The sequence below is a fragment of the Protopterus annectens genome, chromosome 9.part0 (assembly GCF_019279795.1).
Source record: "Protopterus annectens isolate FY-2018-M chromosome 9.part0, PAN1.0, whole genome shotgun sequence".
NCBI lineage: Eukaryota > Metazoa > Chordata > Ceratodontiformes > Protopteridae > Protopterus > Protopterus annectens.
Window position 1 is genome coordinate 1,398,981,065 of NC_056743.1, and position 22,354 is coordinate 1,399,003,418.

A 22,354-nucleotide genomic window follows, 5' to 3' on the forward strand; every position below is an offset into this window, starting at 1 on the left:
AAATGGGACCAAGATTATGCATGATGCCATGAAGCCCAAGGCCTGCAGAAATTTTCTTGCTGTTAACTTGTGCAGTTTTGTTAGTGCCAAGAAGTAAAGAGGAAGTTCTTTTTGTTTTCTGTAGTCAGGAATGCCATTTGTTGTACTGTGTCCAATTCCGCCCAAGAATGTCCTTGTTTGGGATGGTATCAGCCTTGACTTTTGTAAATTGACTGTGTATCCCAGCCCTTGTAGCAAGTAAATGACCCTTTGTAAATCTGTTGTCAGCTTGCTTTTGTTGTCCCTTGTAGTAGGCAGTCGCCCAGGTATGGGTAAATCTGAATTCCCTGTAGTCTGCAATGGGCGATTACTGATGCCAGGCATTTTGTGAATACTCTGGGCAGTAGATAAGCCAAAGGGCAATGCTGAGAATTGATAGTGCTCTGATCCTGCAAGAAATCTGAGGTATCTTCTGCAGATTGGTCGAATGGGGACGTGCAGGTATGCCTCCTTGAGATCTAGAGTTACCAGCCAAGACTCCTTGCCCAGCATGGGAAGAAGTTGCTGTAGGGTCAGCATTTTGAATTTTGGGACAATGATGTATGTATTTAAGGTGGACAGGTCGAGAATTGGTCTCCAACTTTTTTCCTTTCTTGGAACTAGGAATAGCCTGGAATAGAACCCCTTTCCTTGTTCTGCTGTTGGCACTCTTTCCACAGCTCTCATGTTTGCTAACTCCATTATCTGTCGGAGAGCCTCTGTTTTTTGATTTGGAGGTAGATTTGGAATTCCTCTTTTGACTGGTAAAGTGTGGAAGTGAAACCGGTAACCTTGATCTATGGTTTGTAAAATCCACTTGTCTTTTGTTATGTAGTGCCAGTTCTTTGAAAATAAGGTTAACTTTCCGCCTAGAGGAGCTGCTATTTGTTCCCTGGTAGGCGAGTTAGGATTAAGTCACTGTGGTTGTGCTGATGTAGTGGCAGTGGCTGCGCCTGTGCCTCTGTTGTTACCTTGCCACTGTCGCCCTCTGTAGGCACCTCCTCTGGATTGGTTTCTGCCTCTGGAACGCCTATTCCTGCCCCTTTGAAATTTTGTGGAGTCAGGAAAGGACCAATTTTGGCAGGCCAGTTCCTGCTAAACCTTGGGGTTGAACCTGCAAGAAATCTTTAACAGTTTGAACAGATTTTGCCTTTTCTTCCATTTTCTTCATAACCTGCTGGGCAGGTGTACCAAACAAACTTGTCTTGTCCATAGGAGCATCTAGCAACTTAGCTTTAACATGATCCCGTAAAGCTTGTTCCTTTAGCCATGCATGCCTTCTTATCACTGTGCCTGTCATGGCTGATCTAAATGAAGCCTCCAGTGCATCATAGCCACATTTTAAGGAATGGTTGCTAACCTGTTGTATGTTATTTACCATCTCTAATACATATTTCTTATCTAGAGATTCATCAGTGGTTAGTTTTTTAGTTAACTGATCAAGCATAAACTCTTGGTATTGTATCATGTGAAACTGACAGTTTAAAGCTCTAGCTGAGAGAGTAGCTGAAGTGTAGACCTTTTACCCCATCTGTCTAATGACCTTGCTTCCCTTTCAGAAGGAATAGGGTTTTAGCTGTGGTCGCGGCTACTGCCTTGGGACCCTGGGATATAGTTTCTGGGTCTGCAAGTGGGGCCTTGTAAAGGTGGTGATGAGTATCTGGCACCCTGTAAAATCTGTCTGGTTTGGCAGGGGCTGGGGGTAAAGAATCTGGAGCGGAGCAAACATCATTGAAAGCATCATCCACCACAGAGAGAACAGGAGGTATAGCTAAGGGCCTGTGCTGTGGGAGGTGCAGAAAGGTCCTAAGTCTTTTCTGGAGTCTGAAAAATCCTGTTGCTGCCATTGGAACTGTTCTCGCATGGCATGCAAGGTTTCCCCAAAGGAGAATTCTTCTGGTGGGGAAGCAGCTGGAATGGATTCTTCAGCATCAGAATCTTCAAAATTGGAGAAGGGAGCCTCTGGCTGGTCAGTAATGTCTGATTCATCAGCAGAATCATCAGAAGACACTGGCTCAGGGGGCTCTGCGCTAGGTCTCTTATCTGGGGGCTGAGAGGCCCTGTCTGGGTGAGATTGAGATCCTCTAATTAAAGAAATTAAATCTTCTGCCAAAGAAAGCATTTGAGTACTAGAAGAGGGCCTGGATGTGGGGGGTTTAACAGGCACTGATTTAGTAGTCTTGGCTGCTTTAGCCCTGGCGAAGGCCTTAATGGACATGGCTGCTGGAGGCCTAGCAGCACCACGTGCTGGGGTAGAGACATCCAAGGGGATGGTGTCTGATAAGTCAACCACCGTAGTGGGTAAAATTTCTGAGGCCGATTCAAGAGTTGTAGCAGGGGCCTCAGTTGTAAGAATAGGTTCAGCTGTACTTTGATCAGTTTTCTCGGTTTCGCCGAAACCGAGACACTCGCGTTTGCTTTACCGTGGTTTCGGCCGAAACCGCGGACCGCGAGTGTCGGTCTTTATCTTTGCGCTTTTGAAGATTGGGTAGTCGGAGGATCCGACGGCATAATGTACGCAAAATCAGTACCGAAAAACTGTTCTGCAGAGGCCGAGCGACGCCTAAGCGTCGGTCGGTTGAAGGAGGCACAGGGCGAACAGGCTGCTACGGCGTGGGCTGGGCCTAAACAAGGCAGACAGTAAGAGTGGAAATCTTTATGAGGTATTTGTTTCCCACAGGTTAAACAATTGTTAACTTTTCTGACATCGGCTGAGGCAAGAAAGAGTCCCCAACGGGGTACTTAGCTTTAGAAGTCTTCGAAGTAGTATTCGGTAGAAGTAATCTCTGGATCCGACCGACCGGCACTTGCGAACAGCTTCTGCTTCGGGCGCCACGCGGCAAGAAAGACTGAGGAAAATGGCGTCGGCTGATGCTTTTATACCCGAAGACCAACAGAGATGACGTCGGGTGGAGTGCGACATCAGCCGAAGCCGGACCCGGACTTTGGAATCCGGCCGACTGCAGGGCTGCCTGACGACAGGACAACCCACTTGTTATGACTGCAGATGCATCCATGAAGGACATCATCCCAACACAGAGACACACACACAGACACACACACAGACTTTAATATAATGGCTAACTTTAAAACTACAGTCCTTTCAGGTTTGTTTAAATGGAAGTTTTTGCTCCTAATGGTGGACAGTACCCACGTTACGATTTTAAACAGTAGGCAGCTGAAAAGAAATTAAATCTTACCTGGAAAAGCTAACCTATTACTTCCTTTATTAGGTTGCAGTGATGAGTGTGAGTCTGCTAACAGCAAACCAGAACACCTTACTTTCAGCAGAATGAATTATATGTGTTTTTTTAGGATTGCACAGTCAGAAGTGGGAGGAATATCTCACTTTAGGAGACAATGGTATGTTTAGCTATAGCATACTGGATTTCTGAGGACAGAGGATGAGAAATCTTTAACAAGGTTTGAGCTGAGACAGGACCATGCAAGTAATACTGAAGTATGCACTGTAAATGGAAGTAATGGATCAGGTGTGATGCCAAGGTATTTGCACTCAGTGACATTAGGGATAATACTTTCCTTACTGTTTTTACAGAACAGTTGTGTAAGAACTTACCATAACCTTAGATGTCCTCCTCTTCCATGTTGCAATATTCATCACAATAGGGAGGTTGCTGTCTGTAGCACCGGACGTCCGGGCAGTATACCAAAGTCTTTGGAGCAGAGGGGAAATGTGTGATGTCTTACACAACTGTTCTATGTCCTTCTATACTCATGTTGCAGTATTCATCAAGATAGGGAGAGTACCAAAGCTTTTAGGTATGAGCCTGGGAGGTCCCTGGTCGATGAGGCCTTGTAAGATAGATCTGGCAAAACCAGCTCTAGCTCTTGAGGTTAAATCTAGCTTGTAGTGCTTAGTAAAGGTATGAATGGAAGCCCAGGTAGCAGCTTCTAGGATGGAAGCATAGTCTACCCCCTTAAAAAAGGGCAGCTGAGGAGGCAGCTGCTCTAGTGGAGTGAGCTTTAACATTGCCAGATAAACTCTTCCCTGTGAATAGAACAGCATGTACAGATGGTCTTAGAGAACCATGAAGAAATGGTCTGTTTGGAGACTGGTTTCCCTAGAGCCCTAGGGTGGAAGGAAATGAACAGTTAGCAGATTTTCTAATAGGTCTGGATTTATCCAAGTAGTACCTAAGTTGTCTGTGGACATCTAATGAATACAGTTTTTCTGAGGAATTCTGAGGTTGGGGATAGAAAACAGGTAGGTTAATGGTCTGACTGAGTGAGAACTCATTAACCACCTTGGGCATGAAAGAAGGACTGGTCCTTAGAGAGACTCCGTACTTATGGAAAAGGAGGGGTGGCCATCAGGACCTGAATTTCTGATACCCTCCTGGTGGATAGGAGGGCTACTAGCAGGACTATTTTCCAGGTGAATAGTTTCAGGGATGCTGAGTGTGCTGGCTCAAAAGATGACAAGGTTAGTTTTTTTCAAGTGCAAAATTTAAGTCCAAAGGTGAAGGTACAGGTTTGCGGGGGGGGGGGGGGGGGGCTCTGATATGGAGTATCCCTTTCAGGAATAGTTTGACCACTAATCTTGATGCTAAAGGGGGGTATCGAAGGGACAGATGGCAGACAAATGGACCTTAACTAAAGACTAAGTTCGTCCTGAATGAAGGAGCTCACACAAGTAAGAAAGGACCATGGGTATAAGAATGTTCAGAGGGTCCTGGTTTTTCTTTTGACACCACCTGGAAAATCTTTTCCATTTTGACACAGAATTTCTCCTGGTACTAGGCTTTTTGGCCTCCTGCAGAACATTGAGTACGTCCTCCGAGTATATAGATGTCTGAAAGGGATTGGAACCCTATCACCCATAAGGCCAATCTGAGATTGGCCACCTGAGGGTGGAGTAGGGATCCCATGTCCTGTGCGAGTAGGTCTAACTGGTTGGGTAACGTGATGATTGCCCTTGGCTAAAAGGTAGAGAAGGGGAAACCAATGCTGTCTTGGCCAAATGGGGTCACCAGCAGGATTTTTGGTTTGTTCCTCTTAATTTTCAGGAGGATCTTCTGAATTACAGTGAAGGGGGGGGGGCATAGAAGTACATCCCTGCCCAAGAAAAAGAGAAAGCGTCCACATTTCATGCTTGGGGATGTGGTTCTTTTGTGCAAAACTGGGGTATCTGTCTGTTTTGGGAGGAAGCAAACAGATCTGCTGGCAGAATAACCCACCTGTGGATAAAATCTAGGAATACCTCTCTGTGAAGCATCCATTCATGAGAGGGTGCTGAAGTTCTGCTGAGAGTATCGCCATAACATTCTCTGTGGAAAGGATGTACACTGCTAGCAGGTGAATATGCAGTGATGATGCTAGGGTCCAGATCTGAGTGGCTAGACTGCAAAGAGGGTAGGACCCCCCCCCCATTTGTTTATGTACCACAGGTTAGAAGTGCCCTCATTTCCATGATATTGATAGGGTCTCTGTCTTAGTATGGACCATTTTCCCTGCACACTGAATTGTTTTTTCTTGTGCAGTAGCACTGCTCCCCACACCATTGTCTAAGGCGTCTGTAGAGATTTGTCGTAGGGTCAGGTACCTGTAAGGGGGGGTTCCCTGGTTGAGGTTGATGGCACAAATTCACCACTGTAGTTCCCTCTTCAGACAAGGAAGGAGGGGGAGATGGGGTGTCCAGGGGATGAGAGTGTTGTGTCCATAAATTCTTCAGAATCCACTGGATCTTTCTCATGTGGAGTCTTGCCAGAGGCAGCATAAGTATCAGAGATGCCATGCAGCCTAATATTTTTAGGAATTCTCGTGCTGGCAAAGAAGTGAGGGTGATTAGTTTGTTTAGGTAGAGGGTGAGGTCCATGGTCCTTTGGTCTGGAATGAATGCCTTCCTCTTGTCTGTTCTTATCCTGCAACCCAAGAAGACCAGGTCTTGAGTGGGGATCAGGTGAGACTTTTCCTTGTTTACAGTGAATCAGGTGAGACTTTTCCTTGTTTACAGTGAATGCTAACAGATTCACGGTGGTGATCTCCTGTTGTAGGTGGTGGAGGAGGGTTGGACGTTCCTGATGAAGAATTAACAGGTCGTCTAGGTATGAGTATATTTGAATACCCTGAGTTTTGCAGTGAGCAACAAGGGGTGCGAGGCACTTTGTGAATACTCGAGGAGATGTTGAGAGTCCAAAAGGTAATGCAGAGAATTGAAAATGCAAGGAAACTACTGCAAAGCATAGGAATTTCCTGTAATCTGGGTGTATTGGAATATGAAGGTAGGCATCCTTCAAATCCAGAGCTACCATGAAGGCTTGTGTTGGTATAAGTGGCGGGAGCAGAGGTAAGGTAATAATTTTGAAAGTGGGTACCCTGAGGAACAGGTTTAGAAAAGATAAATCCAGAATTGGTCTCCATGGACTGTCTTTTCTTGGTACCAGAAACATTCTGGAGTAAAACTCTTTGTTTCTTTGTGAAGTAGGTACCTTCTCTATGGTGCCCCGAGATAGCAATTCTAGAATGATGGTGGGAAAAAATTTGGTTTGATGGATGTTGAGGAATCCCCTGGAAGGGGGGGCAAAGTCCACCAAATCATGAAGTACCCTCTCTGAATGATGGAGAGCACCCAGTTTTCTGATGTGATTTTCCACCAGGAGGGTATGGAAAGGGTGAGACGAAGGGATGGGGGGTGTTGTAGTTTAATGGTTACAAGTCACAGTGAAGGTGGACTGGCTTGGTCAGACTGACTTCGAAAGGGGGTGGACGATGAGGTGGAAGGAAACCTAGGAGCAGAGCTTTTCCTACCTTGTCTACATCTGTTTGCCTGAGGTGGCACAGAGTGGGAGGACTGTCCTGACAAAGGAAATTCTTTGTGGATAATTTGAGATATCTGGGAAAAGGAGACACAAGTAAATGCTTTAGCTTTTGTAAATTCTTTTCCCTTTTCTTGAAGGGATTTAAGGAGTTCTGCTGAAGCTTGTCCAAAAAGGGCTTTATTGTCCGGGGATGCATCAAGCAGTTTAGTTTGCACATCCATAGGTAGGGGCTGAAGTCTCACCCAGGAATATCTCCTCAGCACTGAACATGAGGCAGCCGATTTTGAGGAAGCTTCCACAGCATCATAGCTACATTTGATGGAATGCCTAGTTACCAGAGATGCTGTGGAAAGTAGGGTGTTTAGTTGGGTTTTTATTGGTGATTCAGGGACCTCAGAGAGGAAAGTAGTAGCTTTGGAAAGGGTGTCCAGGACATACTTAGCCATGTGGGTTTGGTACCTCTTATAGCCAGGGTGGAGGAGATATAAACATTTTCCCTACTGTGTCCATGAATTTGCTGTCTATCAGTACGATAAAGAGCAGCAGAGGGCAACTGTCTTGAAGATTTATCCACAGATACTTCAATAACTGCTGGGTCTGCAGGTGGATTTTTAAATAGGAATAGAGTGTCCTGAGGCACTTTGTAAAATCGGTCTGGACGTTTAGAGGCTGGGGTTTGTGAAGCAGCCATGAAGCCAACTTGGAAGGCAGGTAGCACGGGAGGTACAGCAGAAGGGGATGGCTATTCCATTTGTAGCAGGTCAATGTACCTTTTCTTAGTGTCAGGGACATCTGAGGCCTGTCATTTAAAATGTTCCCTCATGAGGGAGATAGTGTCCTCAAAAGTGAATTATTCTGCTGGAGACTCAGGAGTGACAGGATCCTCTTCCTCTGGGGTGATAAAATCCCTAGGAGAATCAATCTTTGAACAGTAGGTCAGCGACTCCTCAGAGAAGGAGTACTCTTCCTCTGATACCTCTAAAAGGTGCACTGAAGGTGCCACAGCTGGTGGTTGTTGGGTCTGTAAGGCCTGGAATGCCTTAAAAAGACTCTGGGGGAAAGAAAACTTTTCATCCAGGAACAGGTTGTGGCTCAGAATGCTTAAGTTTCTGTTTCCTCTTTAAAGGGGCAGAGGGCTGAGCATGTCTAGGAGCTGACATCTGGGAGGATTGTAGGGAAGGAGTAGGCCCTTCTGACTGTACGAGCTGTGGTTCCCCTCCGCTATCAGGATCTGATGGCTGATTAACCTCAGCAGACGTACTCATTGTTTCCACCATCCCAGCTTCCATAGAGGTTCCCGAGCCTGGTTGGGAAACAAAGGTCTGAAAAGATACCGGGCTTTCATCTACCTCAATCTCTCCAGACGCCTGACGCTCAGCATGGGAATCTGGCCTGATTGTCTTAGCCTTCCTTTGAGGCAGCTCATCGGATGTGCCTACCCCACCCTCAATGCAGAGTGCAAGATGCCGGAGCCTTTGATTTTCTAGGTACAGTTTCAACACAACCAGACGGCTGCAGACAGTCTTAGGAAAAAAGGATGCACAAATGGGGCAGGACGTATGGTCGTGGGCCTCGCCTAAACAGAAAACGTACTTCTTGTGCATGTCCTTGAGGAATTTGTCTCTCAAGCACACTTCCCTTTCTAGTGGGCATGTACATCTGAGAAACTAGCACAAAAACAACCCAAGAAGGTACTTATCTGTAGCAGTTGTCTGCAGTGGTTATCTAGATAATGAGCGATCTGCTTCCCAAACTGGCGAACAGGAGTCCAACGTTCACTATGGCAGAAAAATTCTGTAGGGGGTACGTGCAGATGTCACTTTTACGGCCTACGTCAGTTTATGGCTCTGACCTGAGACGTCACAAGTACCCCCCTGCTCCAAAGACTTTGGTATACTGGCCAGATGTCCGGTGCTGCAGGCAGCAACCTCCCTATTGTGATGAATACTGCAGCATGAAAATAGAAAGACATCTAAGGTTGTGGATAATCTTGATAATTTCTGGACTGAAGCAATTAATGCATTATTTCTTCTAGGCTTGATAACGAGTTTATTTTAACATCACTAAGTTGGTTCCTTGCAAGTTTGAGAGTTGTTTACTGCCTTTTAAATGTAAGATATCTGTATATACTACAATATTTAGTATTAGTAGGTCTTCAGTTGGAGCACTTGTAAAGAGAGAGTACAGGCTTAAGTTTAAAAAGCCTTGTGGTACTCGATTGTTAAGACTGCAATTGCCCGAGTACTGATTGCTGGTGAAGACTTGAAATATTTTAGCTGTAAAGTAATTTTTAGACCAACTAGTGTTTTCTTCAAAGTTATACTGTTTTAGGTTTGTTTAATAATATTTTATCAACCCCCTCAAAGACACGTGCCATGTCACACTCTCCAGCTGTAGTAAATGTCTCATTTATATTACTGTAAATGCTCCCGGTGGTAGCCATTAAAGATGTAGTCATAATGATGGCACTACAGAAGCCATGTTTCTGGTAACAGATGAGGTCATAACCATTAATACGTTTAAATATTTGATTGCACAGAAGTTTCTCAAAGACTCCTGCAATTGGGTAGAGATTGGATATTGGCATGCAGTCTATTATCAGTGGCAGGTGTGTTAGGGAGAGGTATGATCATGCAGTCCTTATAGGCAGCCAGCAGAATCCTGGTTGTCAGGGTTAAAAACACAGGTGAGAAATCTGGCAACTGTATTAGATGCTTGTCTTGAGGAAAGCCTGGTGAAGTGCATGTACTTGAATGATGAGGACTTTAATTTTTGTAGCAGTTTCTTGGTTTCTTTGACACACACTACTGACAAGTAGAAAGCAGCCGCATGTTTTGCTAGTGGATATAATTGACGGGAATGTCACCGGGGGTTGACAGAATGGACTTTACCTGTCATGGTTTGTACTGAGGACATCAAAAGGGATTTCTAGCCCTCAGCAAAACCAGTGCTTGTGGATAGTCTGTACTCTGCAGTGTAAGTGGAGCTAGTGATGGGCCCTTTTAGCAGTTTTCTTTCATTCCATATGAGCCACTGCAGGCTGATCTTTATTGCAGACAAGATTTAGGCGAGTCTGTAGCTATATTGGTAGCTTTTGTAAGTGAAAGACAAGTTTGGTGCAGTTGATTATCAGATACTTTCTATGCTTTCCGGGCACAGTTTCTCTGCTTCATCATGGTCATTAGGTCTGACTTCAACCAGAGGCACAATTGCCCACCGAATCTCCTTCATGTAGCAGGGAGGAGAGCATAATACACCTGTAAATAGGATAGAGATGAACAGAGTCGATGCACGAGTAAGGTCAAGGATGTTGTATAACAGGGTTCAATCAACAGCAGTCAGAACAGTGTTTAACACCCTTAATTTTTGCTCAGGGAATGGTCTGCCCACCATTACTTCAGGTGTGTGTGTGTGTGTGTGTGTGTGTGTGTGTGTGTGTGTGTGTGTGGGGACAGCTTTTTTCACCTATTTTTTTTTTTTTTTTTTAATAATTTTGACTTTAAAAAAGCCAAACATCGCAAAATAAATATGAGAAAACATGCAACACTAAAAAAAAAAAACTTCACAAACTATTTATACTACAAGTTCAGCTGTTAACATATCAATATAAACATTTTTACTGTTCTCATAAGTGAGCATTACTACGTCTTCATTCCTATAATGGATAACCATAACAGACGGTCCTATTTCACTTACATGTCTCATTTGCAGCAGTATATAGTTAAGTAGGTTAAAAGTAGTATCATATACCGAGGACTTCCAGCTTTTTGCCAGAAACTCTTAAAAGGCTAGCAAGAACCTATCCTACCTTTCATCATCTTTTCATTTAATAATATATTCTTAGGCACTATCCCCAGTAACCACAACCTCCAGCCCAATTTTAGCTGCCTAGAGATTTTGGCAAGATCCCTATTGAGGCTGGACCGTCTTTCCTTTGCCACTGGACGTTCCCAAAATATATACACAATAACCCTACTCTTTTTGTTTCTACATCTCCAACAGTTTGAACTTTGTTTCCACCCTCCTCATAGAGTTGTCTGGGTGTTAAACACAAACTATAGAGGAATCTCATCTGTTGATCCTTTAGTCTCAATTGTCCATTTTTTTATCACTTCTTGTCCAAACTGTTTCTCTCTGTACTTCCCCAAACTCCACACATGTTGAACTCACCCTTTCCTTCTTTACACTTGGTCATTTCTGTAGTGGTGCCATTTTGTTTTAGTATTGGAGGTAAAAACTGCAGTTAATTCTATGTGTTTAAGATACTCAATTGTAAACCAATCCCTACTTGGTAGATCACAGTCCTTACTAAATGTTTTGAAAGACTTTTCATTAATTGGTAAATCATGAGACCATTTTGTGATTTCTGCACCCTCTCAAAAAACTTTTTTTATCCTCAACAGTCCAACATACTTCTGGATGATCCTGCACATTGTCCAAATAGCCAGAACCCCAAAATAACCCCCAATACTTTTGAAATTATATTTTCATGCCAGAAGACATGCTCACTCGCATTATTCTTTCCCTCCCACACTGAGATTGCTGTGGAAGACAAATATTTTGTTTCAACTTTGTCCACATTTGAACTAACTGAGCAAGCTGACATGCTAGTGCATACCTGTGAACATCCGGAAGCTTCCACCCTGGCACATACCCAAACTTTTCCAGCAGAAAATGTCCCATTTATTTTTTCTAATATAACTTAATTTATCTAGCACTGTAACTACATCACCTTTAGACGGAAAACAGCAACTGGCAGATTTCTTACTGTAAACGATGGTTTACTATCAAAATGCTATACAGCAGTTACACAAAACTTGGAAGGTCGAAATCATGGTTCCAAGTTTCCGTAACGCGGTCAGTACATGTTCGAATCCACAGCAGCAAATGCTAGTATGCATTCACTCATATGAGGCAGACGATCTGACTGGAGATCGCACTACAGTGGGGATCAGGAAAGTTACCCTTTTTATCACTGTAGTGTGATCTCGGAGTTTGTATATATAATGAGCAGGGTGTGCAGGAGAGCTCGTCTCCCTGCAAAATGGCAGGAAATCAGTTGAAGGCAAGGTATGTTGAGTAATATCGATAGTGAATTTCAAATTATCCACATTAACACTTTCATTGTTTTGATTAATGTCATTTTCGACTTTTTTATCCAAGTCAGTCATTACTCGAAGAAATGTGTTTCTGCATTTTGCTAGTAAACGGTAAGCAACACGAGGTAAAACCATTACCTTAATAGCAGAAGGGGTAGATTTTTATCATGTTTCCATCTAGATTTTCTCCACTAGGAGTCCCAAATATTGTGGACATTTTTTCTTGCAATTCCCAGAGAAGTTCTTCTTATTTGTTTTCCATTTCTATGTAAAACTGATTTATGTGTATCTCACTGAAGCCCTTAGTGCATCTCATACTCTTGAAATATACCCAGATCTTTACATTATACCTCCTATGTCACTATTAACCAGCCAAACAATCATCCTAAAATATGTAGCAGGCATGTTTGGCACTCATGCATCTAGTCCTTTCCACTAAGGAAATCTCTCACTTTACAGGTGAGCTCTTCCCTGACCAACAAGAACAGTGATGGGGACACAGGCAACCTTGTCTAGTGGTCACTGATATTTGAAAGGATGTCAAGCACAGCACAGCTAAGTTTTAATGCTGGTTATTGGCAAATCAAGTGTAGAGTCAGGGTTGGGCCTCACAGAAGTTCTAACCGTTTGAAGTTATAATGTAGCATTGTATGGAGTTCTGTTGCATTAACACTGAAGTTGACAAGAATGACTATTTAACAGTGCAGTTCTCTTCCACACTTTGCAAAATTCAAATATCACAATAGTCTTGGAAAAAAATGTATTTTATTAAAAAGACACAGTTAAGCACTTTCATACTCAATGGACTTCATCAGAATTGTTACAAAACCATGTGTTTGAAGAAACCAAATGTACCAATCACTTGATAACATCAAGATATATGACTCTTCCCGCTATATTTTTCAGCATTTTAAACACTATGTTTAATACTTTCGCATTACACAACCTAAAATCATGCTAAAAATGAAGATATGGAGTAAATATACCATCAATCTACCTACAGCAGACCAAGATGAAAATCCAACTATAATTTAGCTGCTTAAAATTTCTATCATGTGCTTATTGCAATTAAATCATTAAGACCAGGGAATCTTCCCAACAAGCTCAAATATATGTGAGATGCAACTATATAGCCAAACTGGAGGCTGAGCTCTCTCAACATAGTACTGGCACAGTCAGTCTGGAGGAGAAGGTACTCACACACATCACAAATCTAGTCTCATAGACCTATCGCAATAGCAAACCAAACACAAACACACAAAAACATACTCGGAGGCTCTAAATAAAAATCTGCCCAAGCAACAGAGACCTCCAAAGCAGACATCCAAGCAACCGCTACCCCACAACAATACCCACGTATCATAGTTCACAAAGTCAGTGTGCCACACAGTCACAGCCCTTAAGGCTAAACAACACACCTAATACACTTGTAATAGGTGACTATTGTCAGACACACTGATGTCCCTCTCACCAGGCTGAACAAGAAGGTCACTGTAAGATGCCCGTCGGGTGCCAGGATCCACCACAACACAACCACTCAGGTCACTCCAAGTACAAATATGACTCAATCATTGTCCATGCTGGTGTGAATGACCCGAGACGTACCTCCCTGGATTACATGAAAAGAGACAGAGGAGCTCTCTGATCATGTGGCCCAGGCCGGTATGACCCTGACCTTGAGTAGCATCTTACCCTCACCAAGAATGATACCGCAGTATAAAGACAAAATGATCAATTTCAACAATTGGCTAAAGTATTGGTGTCACTCAAAGGGGATCCAGTGTCTGTCAGCCTGGGATGACATGCTTGACAAGCCATGTTGCGTCGCTAGGGACGGCTTGCACCCGTCACCCCTGGGTTTTAGACTACTGGCCAAGGCTCTTGCCACTCCCATAGTGCCTTTTTTAGGCAAGGCTCAAAAGACAAACCCATCTCCTTAGACAACACAAGGAAAAAGAAACTAAGGGTAATGCTGCTCAACGCCAGAAGTCTAAACCTCAAGATGCACGCCCTCGAGGCTCTCCTCAGTATGGACAATATTGATATCTGTGCAGTAACAGAAACACTGGTTCAAGGCTCCCGAGAGCACCCCAGCACTACCAGGTTATACCTCATACCATGCTTTTCGGCCCCAAAACTCGGACCGAACCACAAGAGGAGGGGGAGCATGCATATTCAAAGATACCCATACCTCCAGGCTAGTGGCACTGCACGAAGCATCCGAGACCATCCATGTGCAACTAACAGTGGGCAAAACTGCCTTCCAGTTTGTAGCCTGCTACAGACCACCCTCCCAAACTCAGGAACCCCACTTGGCTTTCCTGAAGACACTGGATATGAAGGTCTCTCCAAACACCATTATATTGGGTGACTAACTACCCAAACATAGACTGGGAGCACTACTGAAGCCCCAACACCCTCGCGCAATGGTTCCTAGAATTTATAAACTCAAATGCTATGGAACAACTGGTCACCACTCCGACAAGAGGGGAAAACATATTGAACCTGATCATCACCAACATGGGGACTCTATGTTCCATACCAGAGGTATACCCCTCATTGGTAAGATCTGACCATAAATTAATCACTATGGACATCCATATCCCGTCCCCACCCCCAGCAAAGGAAACCATGGTCAAAAACTTCTCAAAAGCAAACTTCCCACTTCTCAAAACCGAAGAGGAATCCTTCAAAGCCCCAGGGCCAGTGGAAAATACGGCCCAAAATGGCAGAATCCTTTACAAACGCATTCTACGGATACCTACAGGAATGCATGGATCATGCTATCCCAAATAAAACCAAGACACACTCCTCCAAAGGCAGGTGACCTGTCTGGTGGACCCCAGCCATAAATAAGCTGTACAACAGGAGGAAGCTACTACATGTTAGAGTGAAATCCCTGAAAGGGAAGGCATCTCTGATCAGTACTAGCAAGAAACTATGATCCCTCATAAAATCATCTACGGCTAGCTTCGAAAGAAAAATTGCACAAGACGCTAAAGATAAATCACAAGGCCTTCCTTAGTTATGTCAGAAACCTGGGTGGAAATTCCCAGATATGCTCTGAGTTAGTGCAAAATGACAAAAAATACACTGAACCCACAGATATTGCCAACATCCTGGCAAACAGGTTCAGTGCAAACTCCCCCCCCCCCCTTCCCCACCAAATGAGAATGACTATCCCAACAGAGTGTAGCCTCCCTGACATCACAGATGCACAGGAGAGAGTTGCCCTCTCCAAAGCAAAAAACACAGCATCAGTGAGACCGGACAGTGTCCCGGGCTGCATTTTACACGAGCTCCAAGAAGACCTGAACCCTCAATTAAAATCACTGTTCAGTCTCAGCCTTACAACAGGATATGTACCCAAAGAATGGCATACAGCAACAGTGGTCCCACTCCATAAAGGTGGTGCCACAACGGACCCCAGAAACTATCGCCCTATAATCCTAACTAGCCTGGTCTGCAAAGCTATGGAGCATATCATCATGGAACTCAAACAAAGACACTGGGAACCTCCAAACACTGGATCCTATCCAATTCGGCTTTGTTAAGGGCAGATCTTGCCTCTTGAACCTGGTCGACTTCTTTGAAACAGTCACCAAGGCCATAGACGAAGGGAAGGTAGTCCACACAGCCTACCTTGACCTTGCAAAAGCCTATGACACAATACCCCACTCGGGCATCATAAATATGCTCACCAGCTTAAATATCAACCCTTACGTCACAAGATGGGTTGCAAACTGGCTTAGGGATACAACCCACATGGTCAGAATTGCAGGTGCCATGTCAGACTCTAAACCAGTTACAAGTGGCATCCCACAAGGCTCAGTCCTGGGACCTGTCTTGTTCGGTATATATTTCTCTGAGGTACAGGCTAACACAGAAGGACTATGGCTGACCAAGTTTGCAGATGACTGCAAACTGGGGGCCATAATCGACTCGCCGGCTGATACAAGCATCCTCCAAAAAGGTCTCACAGAGATGGATAACTGGTGCCAAGGCCATGGCCTAAAGCTAAATGCCAAAAAGTGCATAGTCATCCCCTTTGGGAAAAACAAAGTGCCCACAAATTACCACATAGGTGGTAATCCATTAAGTACGGAAGTAGTAATTAGGGATCTGGGGACCCAAGTAGATTGCAATCTCTCCTTTGACAATCACATTGCCAAAGTGGTTAGAAAGACATTCTATATAGCCCACCTTATCACGAAGGGGCTCACATCCAGATCGAGAGGTCATTGTGCCCCTCTACTCATCACTCATCAGGCCCATAATTGAATACAATGCCCCATTTGTGATGTACCTTACCCAACACCTGCTACAGCTAGAAAGACCCCAAAAGTACCTCACCAAGAGGATCAAGGGACTCAAAAAAATGCCCTACGCAGTTAGGCTAAAGAAACTCCAGCTCTACTCAAGTTGCTTACCGCCTACTCAGAGGCGATCTGTGCCTGACGTATAAAGCCATGTCCAACCCAGAATTAATGGACATGCTCCACCAAGAAATCCAAATCCATCAGAGCTACATGCTCCAGTGACTTAAACCTCAGCACAGAAATAAATAGAACATGCTGGAGGAACAGATTCATATCCCAGAGGCTCCCCTCACTCTGGAACAAAATCCCAATCCATGTTAGACAGAGCCCCTCAATGACCCTCTTCAAGAAGAATCTTGACGTTTGGATGGGAGATTGTAAATTTACCCCTGGGATCTCGTGTCACTGTTAGACAGAGGCACGGTAAACTAACCTTAAATGGGCCATCTTCTGTGACCTACTATACAGCGGCACAGTCAACTAATCTAAAAAGGGTGGCGAAAGCCAAACACACTCTAGCTAGGCTTGTAAATGCTCTAGGGCAGATGGCCTAGTATCAACTTATGAACCTAATCTGTCTGCCCCAAATTTTATTTGCCTCTAACTTCAAGTTTTTTTTAAGAGAGATTCCCATAAACCACCTTGATTACTTTTTTCTGCCTTCTCCAGTCCCATACATGTTAATAAAACTATTGCAATCCAGGGAATATTTAGAGAATGCATTATTCACTTCCTTCCTCTTAATGTCACACATATTCATAAATCCTTTGCACAGAGGGCATTCTGTTTTGCCAATATAAAAACAGAGATAGGTCATGCACTTACCTAAATACAGTAAGCTTACAGTAGCACTGATTTGCAAAGGGAAGGGAAGGGACGTTGATGGAAGTATAAAGTCCTTCCATCTAGAGGGTGGGGTCAGGGCCAGTACAAATATCTTCTACGTCAGAGCAAAGTTTCAAAATACCCTTGTGACTGTGCAGGACACATGCATATGTCGGGTAATGCCCCAGTATGACGAAATGTTTGATCTGAAGTCCAACAGGAGGACGGTTGATGGACAAGGGAAAAAAAAGGCGACGGGGGGGGGGCAGATGCAGACAGTAGGATGATTAGGAGTATGTGGGAGGTCCTGTCAGGGGCTGAGTCATACAGCCAGTGAAAAAAGCTGTTCCTACAAATTACAGAGAGGGGAAAAAAGGGTTGTTTGTACTGACGTTTACATTCCACCACCATAGCTAAGCAGTAAAGGCTTCTACTTCTTCAGCAGATAGGTTCTTACCTTTCCAAGAGTGGAGAAACTCAGCTGGAACAGGAAAGAGAGGATTTCAACCAGGTCCATTCCACGAGACTGTTGAGAGAAAGGAAATAAAAACGTTCAAATGACAAAACAGAAAGGAATTACTTTCTTTCCTTTGTTGCATGCAACTTTTCAAATTACTGCTTACACTTCTGTGGCTCCAAATAATGCTAGACATACTTCTGCTTCAAGTTTATACTATGTAACATTTACTCTAAAGCTCTGTACTGTTGAACCATATACCCACGCACACAATATATGTGTAAATTTACAACCATACATACATAGCCTGACACTCCGATTAAGATGTGTTGAGCAACCAAAGAAGCTAAAAAAATAAATAAATAAAAATTGCAACATCACAGTTGACTTTTCACTGCATGCCATGGTGCTCTCTGCAGCCAGAGTGAGTTCCACATGACAACAATGTGTTTATACTGTTTAATGTATTACCAAGACGTAAATGAGCTTCTGACCCCCCCCCCCCAAATACATTAATTAGGTTGCTAGAGGCAATCTGGTTGGTGGCTTAGCACAGCACTCCAAACTTCCTAATTAATAACTATGAGGGCTCCATTTACATCCCTACTTGTGAACCACTGCTGGTGATTAGCTAGGACTCTTCAGCCAGGCAGCAGCTTTACTGAACCAGCTGTGTAACATTTTAACAAATTTTTTATTTATTTTATGTTTTAATTTACAGCTTTTGCCCTGGTCTTCTACTAGAAAAAGGTCAGGTCCCAGTGGGCTCCCTCAAAAGTTAAGTGTTAACCTATCACACACTAAAATCATGACAAAATGCAGAAACTTTTTTTTTAAACATACACATTCCTAATGTCCTGACAGAGCCTTTGTGGGAATACAGAATCAAAACTCACAACCATTTCCAAGAGCATTAGTAGAACTGATTAAACAGAATAGAATACAAAGATAATGAAGTGTTTAAATTCTCTTCCATATTTAAACCATTAGGGGATACAGCATCATACCTTAAAAGCTCGCACTTTTAGTTCATTATGTATTCTGAGAGACATTTAACCAATATATTTGGTAAGCACTTCTACCACTGTTACTTAAAAGCATGCAACATCATTAAAGTCACATGGTGTCCACTTTCCAAGCCAGTGGATTTGGCAGTATGGAACAGAACTGGGTAAGTTGTCTCTACAGAGGGGCGGAAATAATGTCTGGAAACACCTTCCTGTGAAGCATCCATTTGTGAATATTTGTCCTGGACCTGCTCAAAAGAGTCTGCCACCAAAATGTGCTCTGAAGGAATGTAAACCACTTCAAGAACCAAGTGACTGTGGACAGCAAAATCCCAAGGCTGTACAGCCAGCCTGCAAAGAAGGTAAGATTTTGTGCCCCCCCCCCCCCTGCTTGTGGATGTACCACATGTAGTTTTGTCTGGATTAGCCTTTAGAGAACTTGGAACCCAAAGGAAGTGAAAAGCACAGACAACTAGAAGTGGATCCTTCATATCCTTGAGACTGATATGGTCTGCCAGTTATTGATGGGACCAGAGACCTTGGACATTTAGATTGTAGTAGAGGCTCCTCAACCATGACCAGAAGCATCCCTGTACAGTTCCTGAGTAGAGAGAGGAACCAGAAAAGGCAGACCTGGATTCATGGAAATCTAATGAATCTACCAACGGAGCTCAAGCTTGAGACAAGGCAAGAGAGGAAGCAGATAATCCAGTGGGTGGCATTGCTGGAGATACTCCAGAGGGTGGCAGTGCTGGAGCCAAACAGTCTGGAGACACCACTGAAATTTCCTAATATGGAGTTTGACAAAGGGAACCATGGGAATGGTGGATGCTACGTACCCCAGAGTTCAGAGAAATTCCACTGCAGGAAGGAGGAAAAAGAAACTGGAAATAAGCTGTCCAAGAGAAGACCTTGGGAGGTGGGAGAGAAGCCAACACTGGAATGGATTGAATCCTACAACGTAGAAACATTTGGTCCAGAGAGTGAGTCACAGATTTTCTGAGACTGAATATGAACTCCATGATGCATACAAGAAGCAAAGTGAAGTGCAGATGCTGAAGCAAGCCTTGCTGATGGTGGGACAGGGCTTGAAGCAAAAGGTCATCCAATTAAGGGAACATCTGAATTCCCAGAAGTCTGCAGAAGACTACCACAGGAACCAGACATTTGAGAAAGGTTCTGGTGGGGGGGGGGGTGGAGGCACAGGCCTACAATGAGCCTCCATGACCCTTCCTTCCTGGGAACTAGAAACATCCTGGAATATGAACCTGTTCCCTACTGATACAGTAAGACAGGTTGGACAGCTCCCTGTACAACCGCATCCTACAGAACCAAATGAAAATATGGGAGGCAACAAGGAGAAGGTTGAAAAAGGCCTGAGAATACAGGACGGGACTTCCAAGCCATAAAAACAACCATTCTAGCTAATGAAAAGTACCCAAGCTTCTGTGGTTATATGCTGACAAACTGCAAAAGAAAGTCAACTTGAGGGAAAGTGGAATCTGGCAAGGAGGTAGGAAAAGCTGAATGTCAAAAAGAAACTGATTTGTGGGGAAATAAGGCTTTTGACTCTTAGAACCCTGAAGGCCTGTCTGGAAAAACTGTCCTAGAAGCTCTCTTGCCCCTAGAAAACTGTTTAGGCTGCCTAGAACAAAAGGAAGCTTAGGATGATTTCTCTAAAACTTAAAGGAGAGGCAAAGATTTGTTTCAAATCCTGCATAACTTTACCCTTAAACAGATTCTGGTTGTCTAACGGGGAATCCAACAATTTGGCCTTGATGTCTTCAGGCAAAGCCTGGAGATATAACCAAGGATAACTTCTCACAACAGATTCAGATGTAGCTGCTCTAGAGGAAGCATCATAGCTACATTTAATAGAGTGGTGAGTCACCAGTGAAGCAGAGCTCAAAAGGGAACTGGCAGAAGTCTTATCCTTTGAAAAGTACAGTTTTGTACCTACCATAAATGTAGAGGTTAGAGTGTTGACACTGCTGCAGTCTTTACACTTGGGTTATCCTGCAGTCAGGTGGTCCCGCAGTTGGCCTGATTTCCAAAATCCTGGTCCGGCGTCGGTTGTCGTCGCTTTCTCCCTGACTTCAGTGCGTCAGGGGTATATCAGAGACAACAGATGCCATTTTCTTCAGGGTTTTCTTGCCCCAGATGCCAGCTGCCCCAAAAAGGAAGGCATGTTAAAAATAGTAGTATTTACTAAAACAAGTAACAGTAAACAAGCAAACAACCTCAGTCAGATAAACAGACACAAGGAAACACCTTTGTAAAAAACAAGGTGAAGTAGGCCATAAAAGAACAAAGAGGGGAAGGAGGGAGGGAAAATAGGACTGCAGCAGTGTCAACACTCTAACATCTACTTTTAGGGTAGGTACAAAACTGTACTACGTTCATCGTGTTACACTGCTGCAGTCTTCACACTTTGGTAGAGTCCCAAAGCGGAGTAAGGGGGGATGGTCATTAGATAGCATTAGGACTGGCTATGAGGCCCTGCAGAACTGCAGTGGCAAACCCAGCCCTGGATTTGGAAAAGGGGGGCAAATGGTAGTGTTTGGTGAATGTATGAACAGAACTCCAAGTAGCTGCTTCCAGGATGTCCTTGGTGGGTACCTCTAAGGAAGGCTGTAGAAGTGGCTGCTTCTCAGGTAGAGTGGGGCCTAATGTTGGCAGGGGGTGTTTTCCCATGGTGAGAGTAACAAAAGGAGATGAAATGTCCAATCCATTTAGAAATTGTTTGTTTAGAAATGACTTTCCCCAGGGTAGCTGGAGCAAATGAGACAAAAAGCTGATCTGTCTTTCTGCTAGCCTTGGTCTTGTCCAGTTAGAAATGTAGTTGCCTGTGAATGTCCAAGGAATGTAGTAATCTCTCCCCTTTGTTTTGTGGTTTGGGGAAAAAGGTGGGCAGGTGTATAGTTTGGTTTAGAGCCACACTAGAAACTACTTTAGGCATAAAGGTAGGGTCGGTTCTAAGGGATACCCTGTCCTGGTGAAAAATGAGAAAGGGCTCCACTGCCATGAGGGCCTGCAGCTCAGAAATTCTCAGAGCTGAAGTTATGGCTAGGAGAAAAGCTGTTTTCCAAGAGAGAAACTTTAATTCTGCCAAGCTGGCTGGTTCGAAGGGAGGCAAAGTCAATTTCTCCAAAACAAAATTGAGGTCCCAGGCAGGAGTAGGAGCTCTACGTGGGGGTCTAATATTTTTTGCCCCTCTCAGAAACTGTTTTACCAAAGGATGGGAGAAAACTGGAGGATTTGTGTTATAGCTAGCTGAAATGGCAGAGGCATGAATCTTAATGGAGGAAAAGGACAGGCCCTTGTGCAATAACTCTGCCAAATACTGTAAAATCTGTGGGATGTTAGGCACCTGAGGATCTAAATGTCTTGTATGGTTCCAGGCACAGAATCTCTTCCATTTGTCAGAATAGGGTTTTCTGGTGGTAGGCCGCCTGGCCTCAAGTATTACATCCAAGACAGCCTTGGAAAGGGGCATGGCTGTGTTGGTCAAAAAATCTTCCATGCTGCTAGGTTTAGTGTCTTGAGCTGTCCGTGCAGGGTCTGCTTGTCTTCTTGAAGCAGAAGCTGTGAGGTCAGAGGCAGAGACCATGGTGGTTCCCGTGATAGGGCCCTTAAAATTGGGTACCAATGCTGTCGAGACCAATTTGGTGCTATGAGTATCATTCTTGGTTTCTCTTGTCTGGCCTTTATAAGAACCTTCGCCAGTAGAGGCAGAAGAGGGAATGCATAAACTTGTAGGTTGCTCCAGCAGAATGATAGGGCGTCTACTTTCCAAGCTTGAGGATGGTAAATCCTTGTGCAGTATTGAGGTAGTTGGGCGTTGATTGGT

At 44.0% G+C, this 22,354-nt stretch overlaps 1 protein-coding gene across 1 annotated transcript in view; it reads right to left on the reverse strand.

The window, feature by feature from the left end:
• The window catches only part of GTF2H4 (general transcription factor IIH subunit 4), a gene marked incomplete in the record, with an annotated part of 405,264 nt that overhangs the window by 235,145 nt on the left and 147,765 nt on the right, over positions 1-22,354 (reverse strand). Inside the window, 1 exon segment of the mRNA XM_044084363.1 lies at positions 17,498-17,566. Coding sequence (XP_043940298.1) covers positions 17,498-17,566 — 69 coding nt within the window.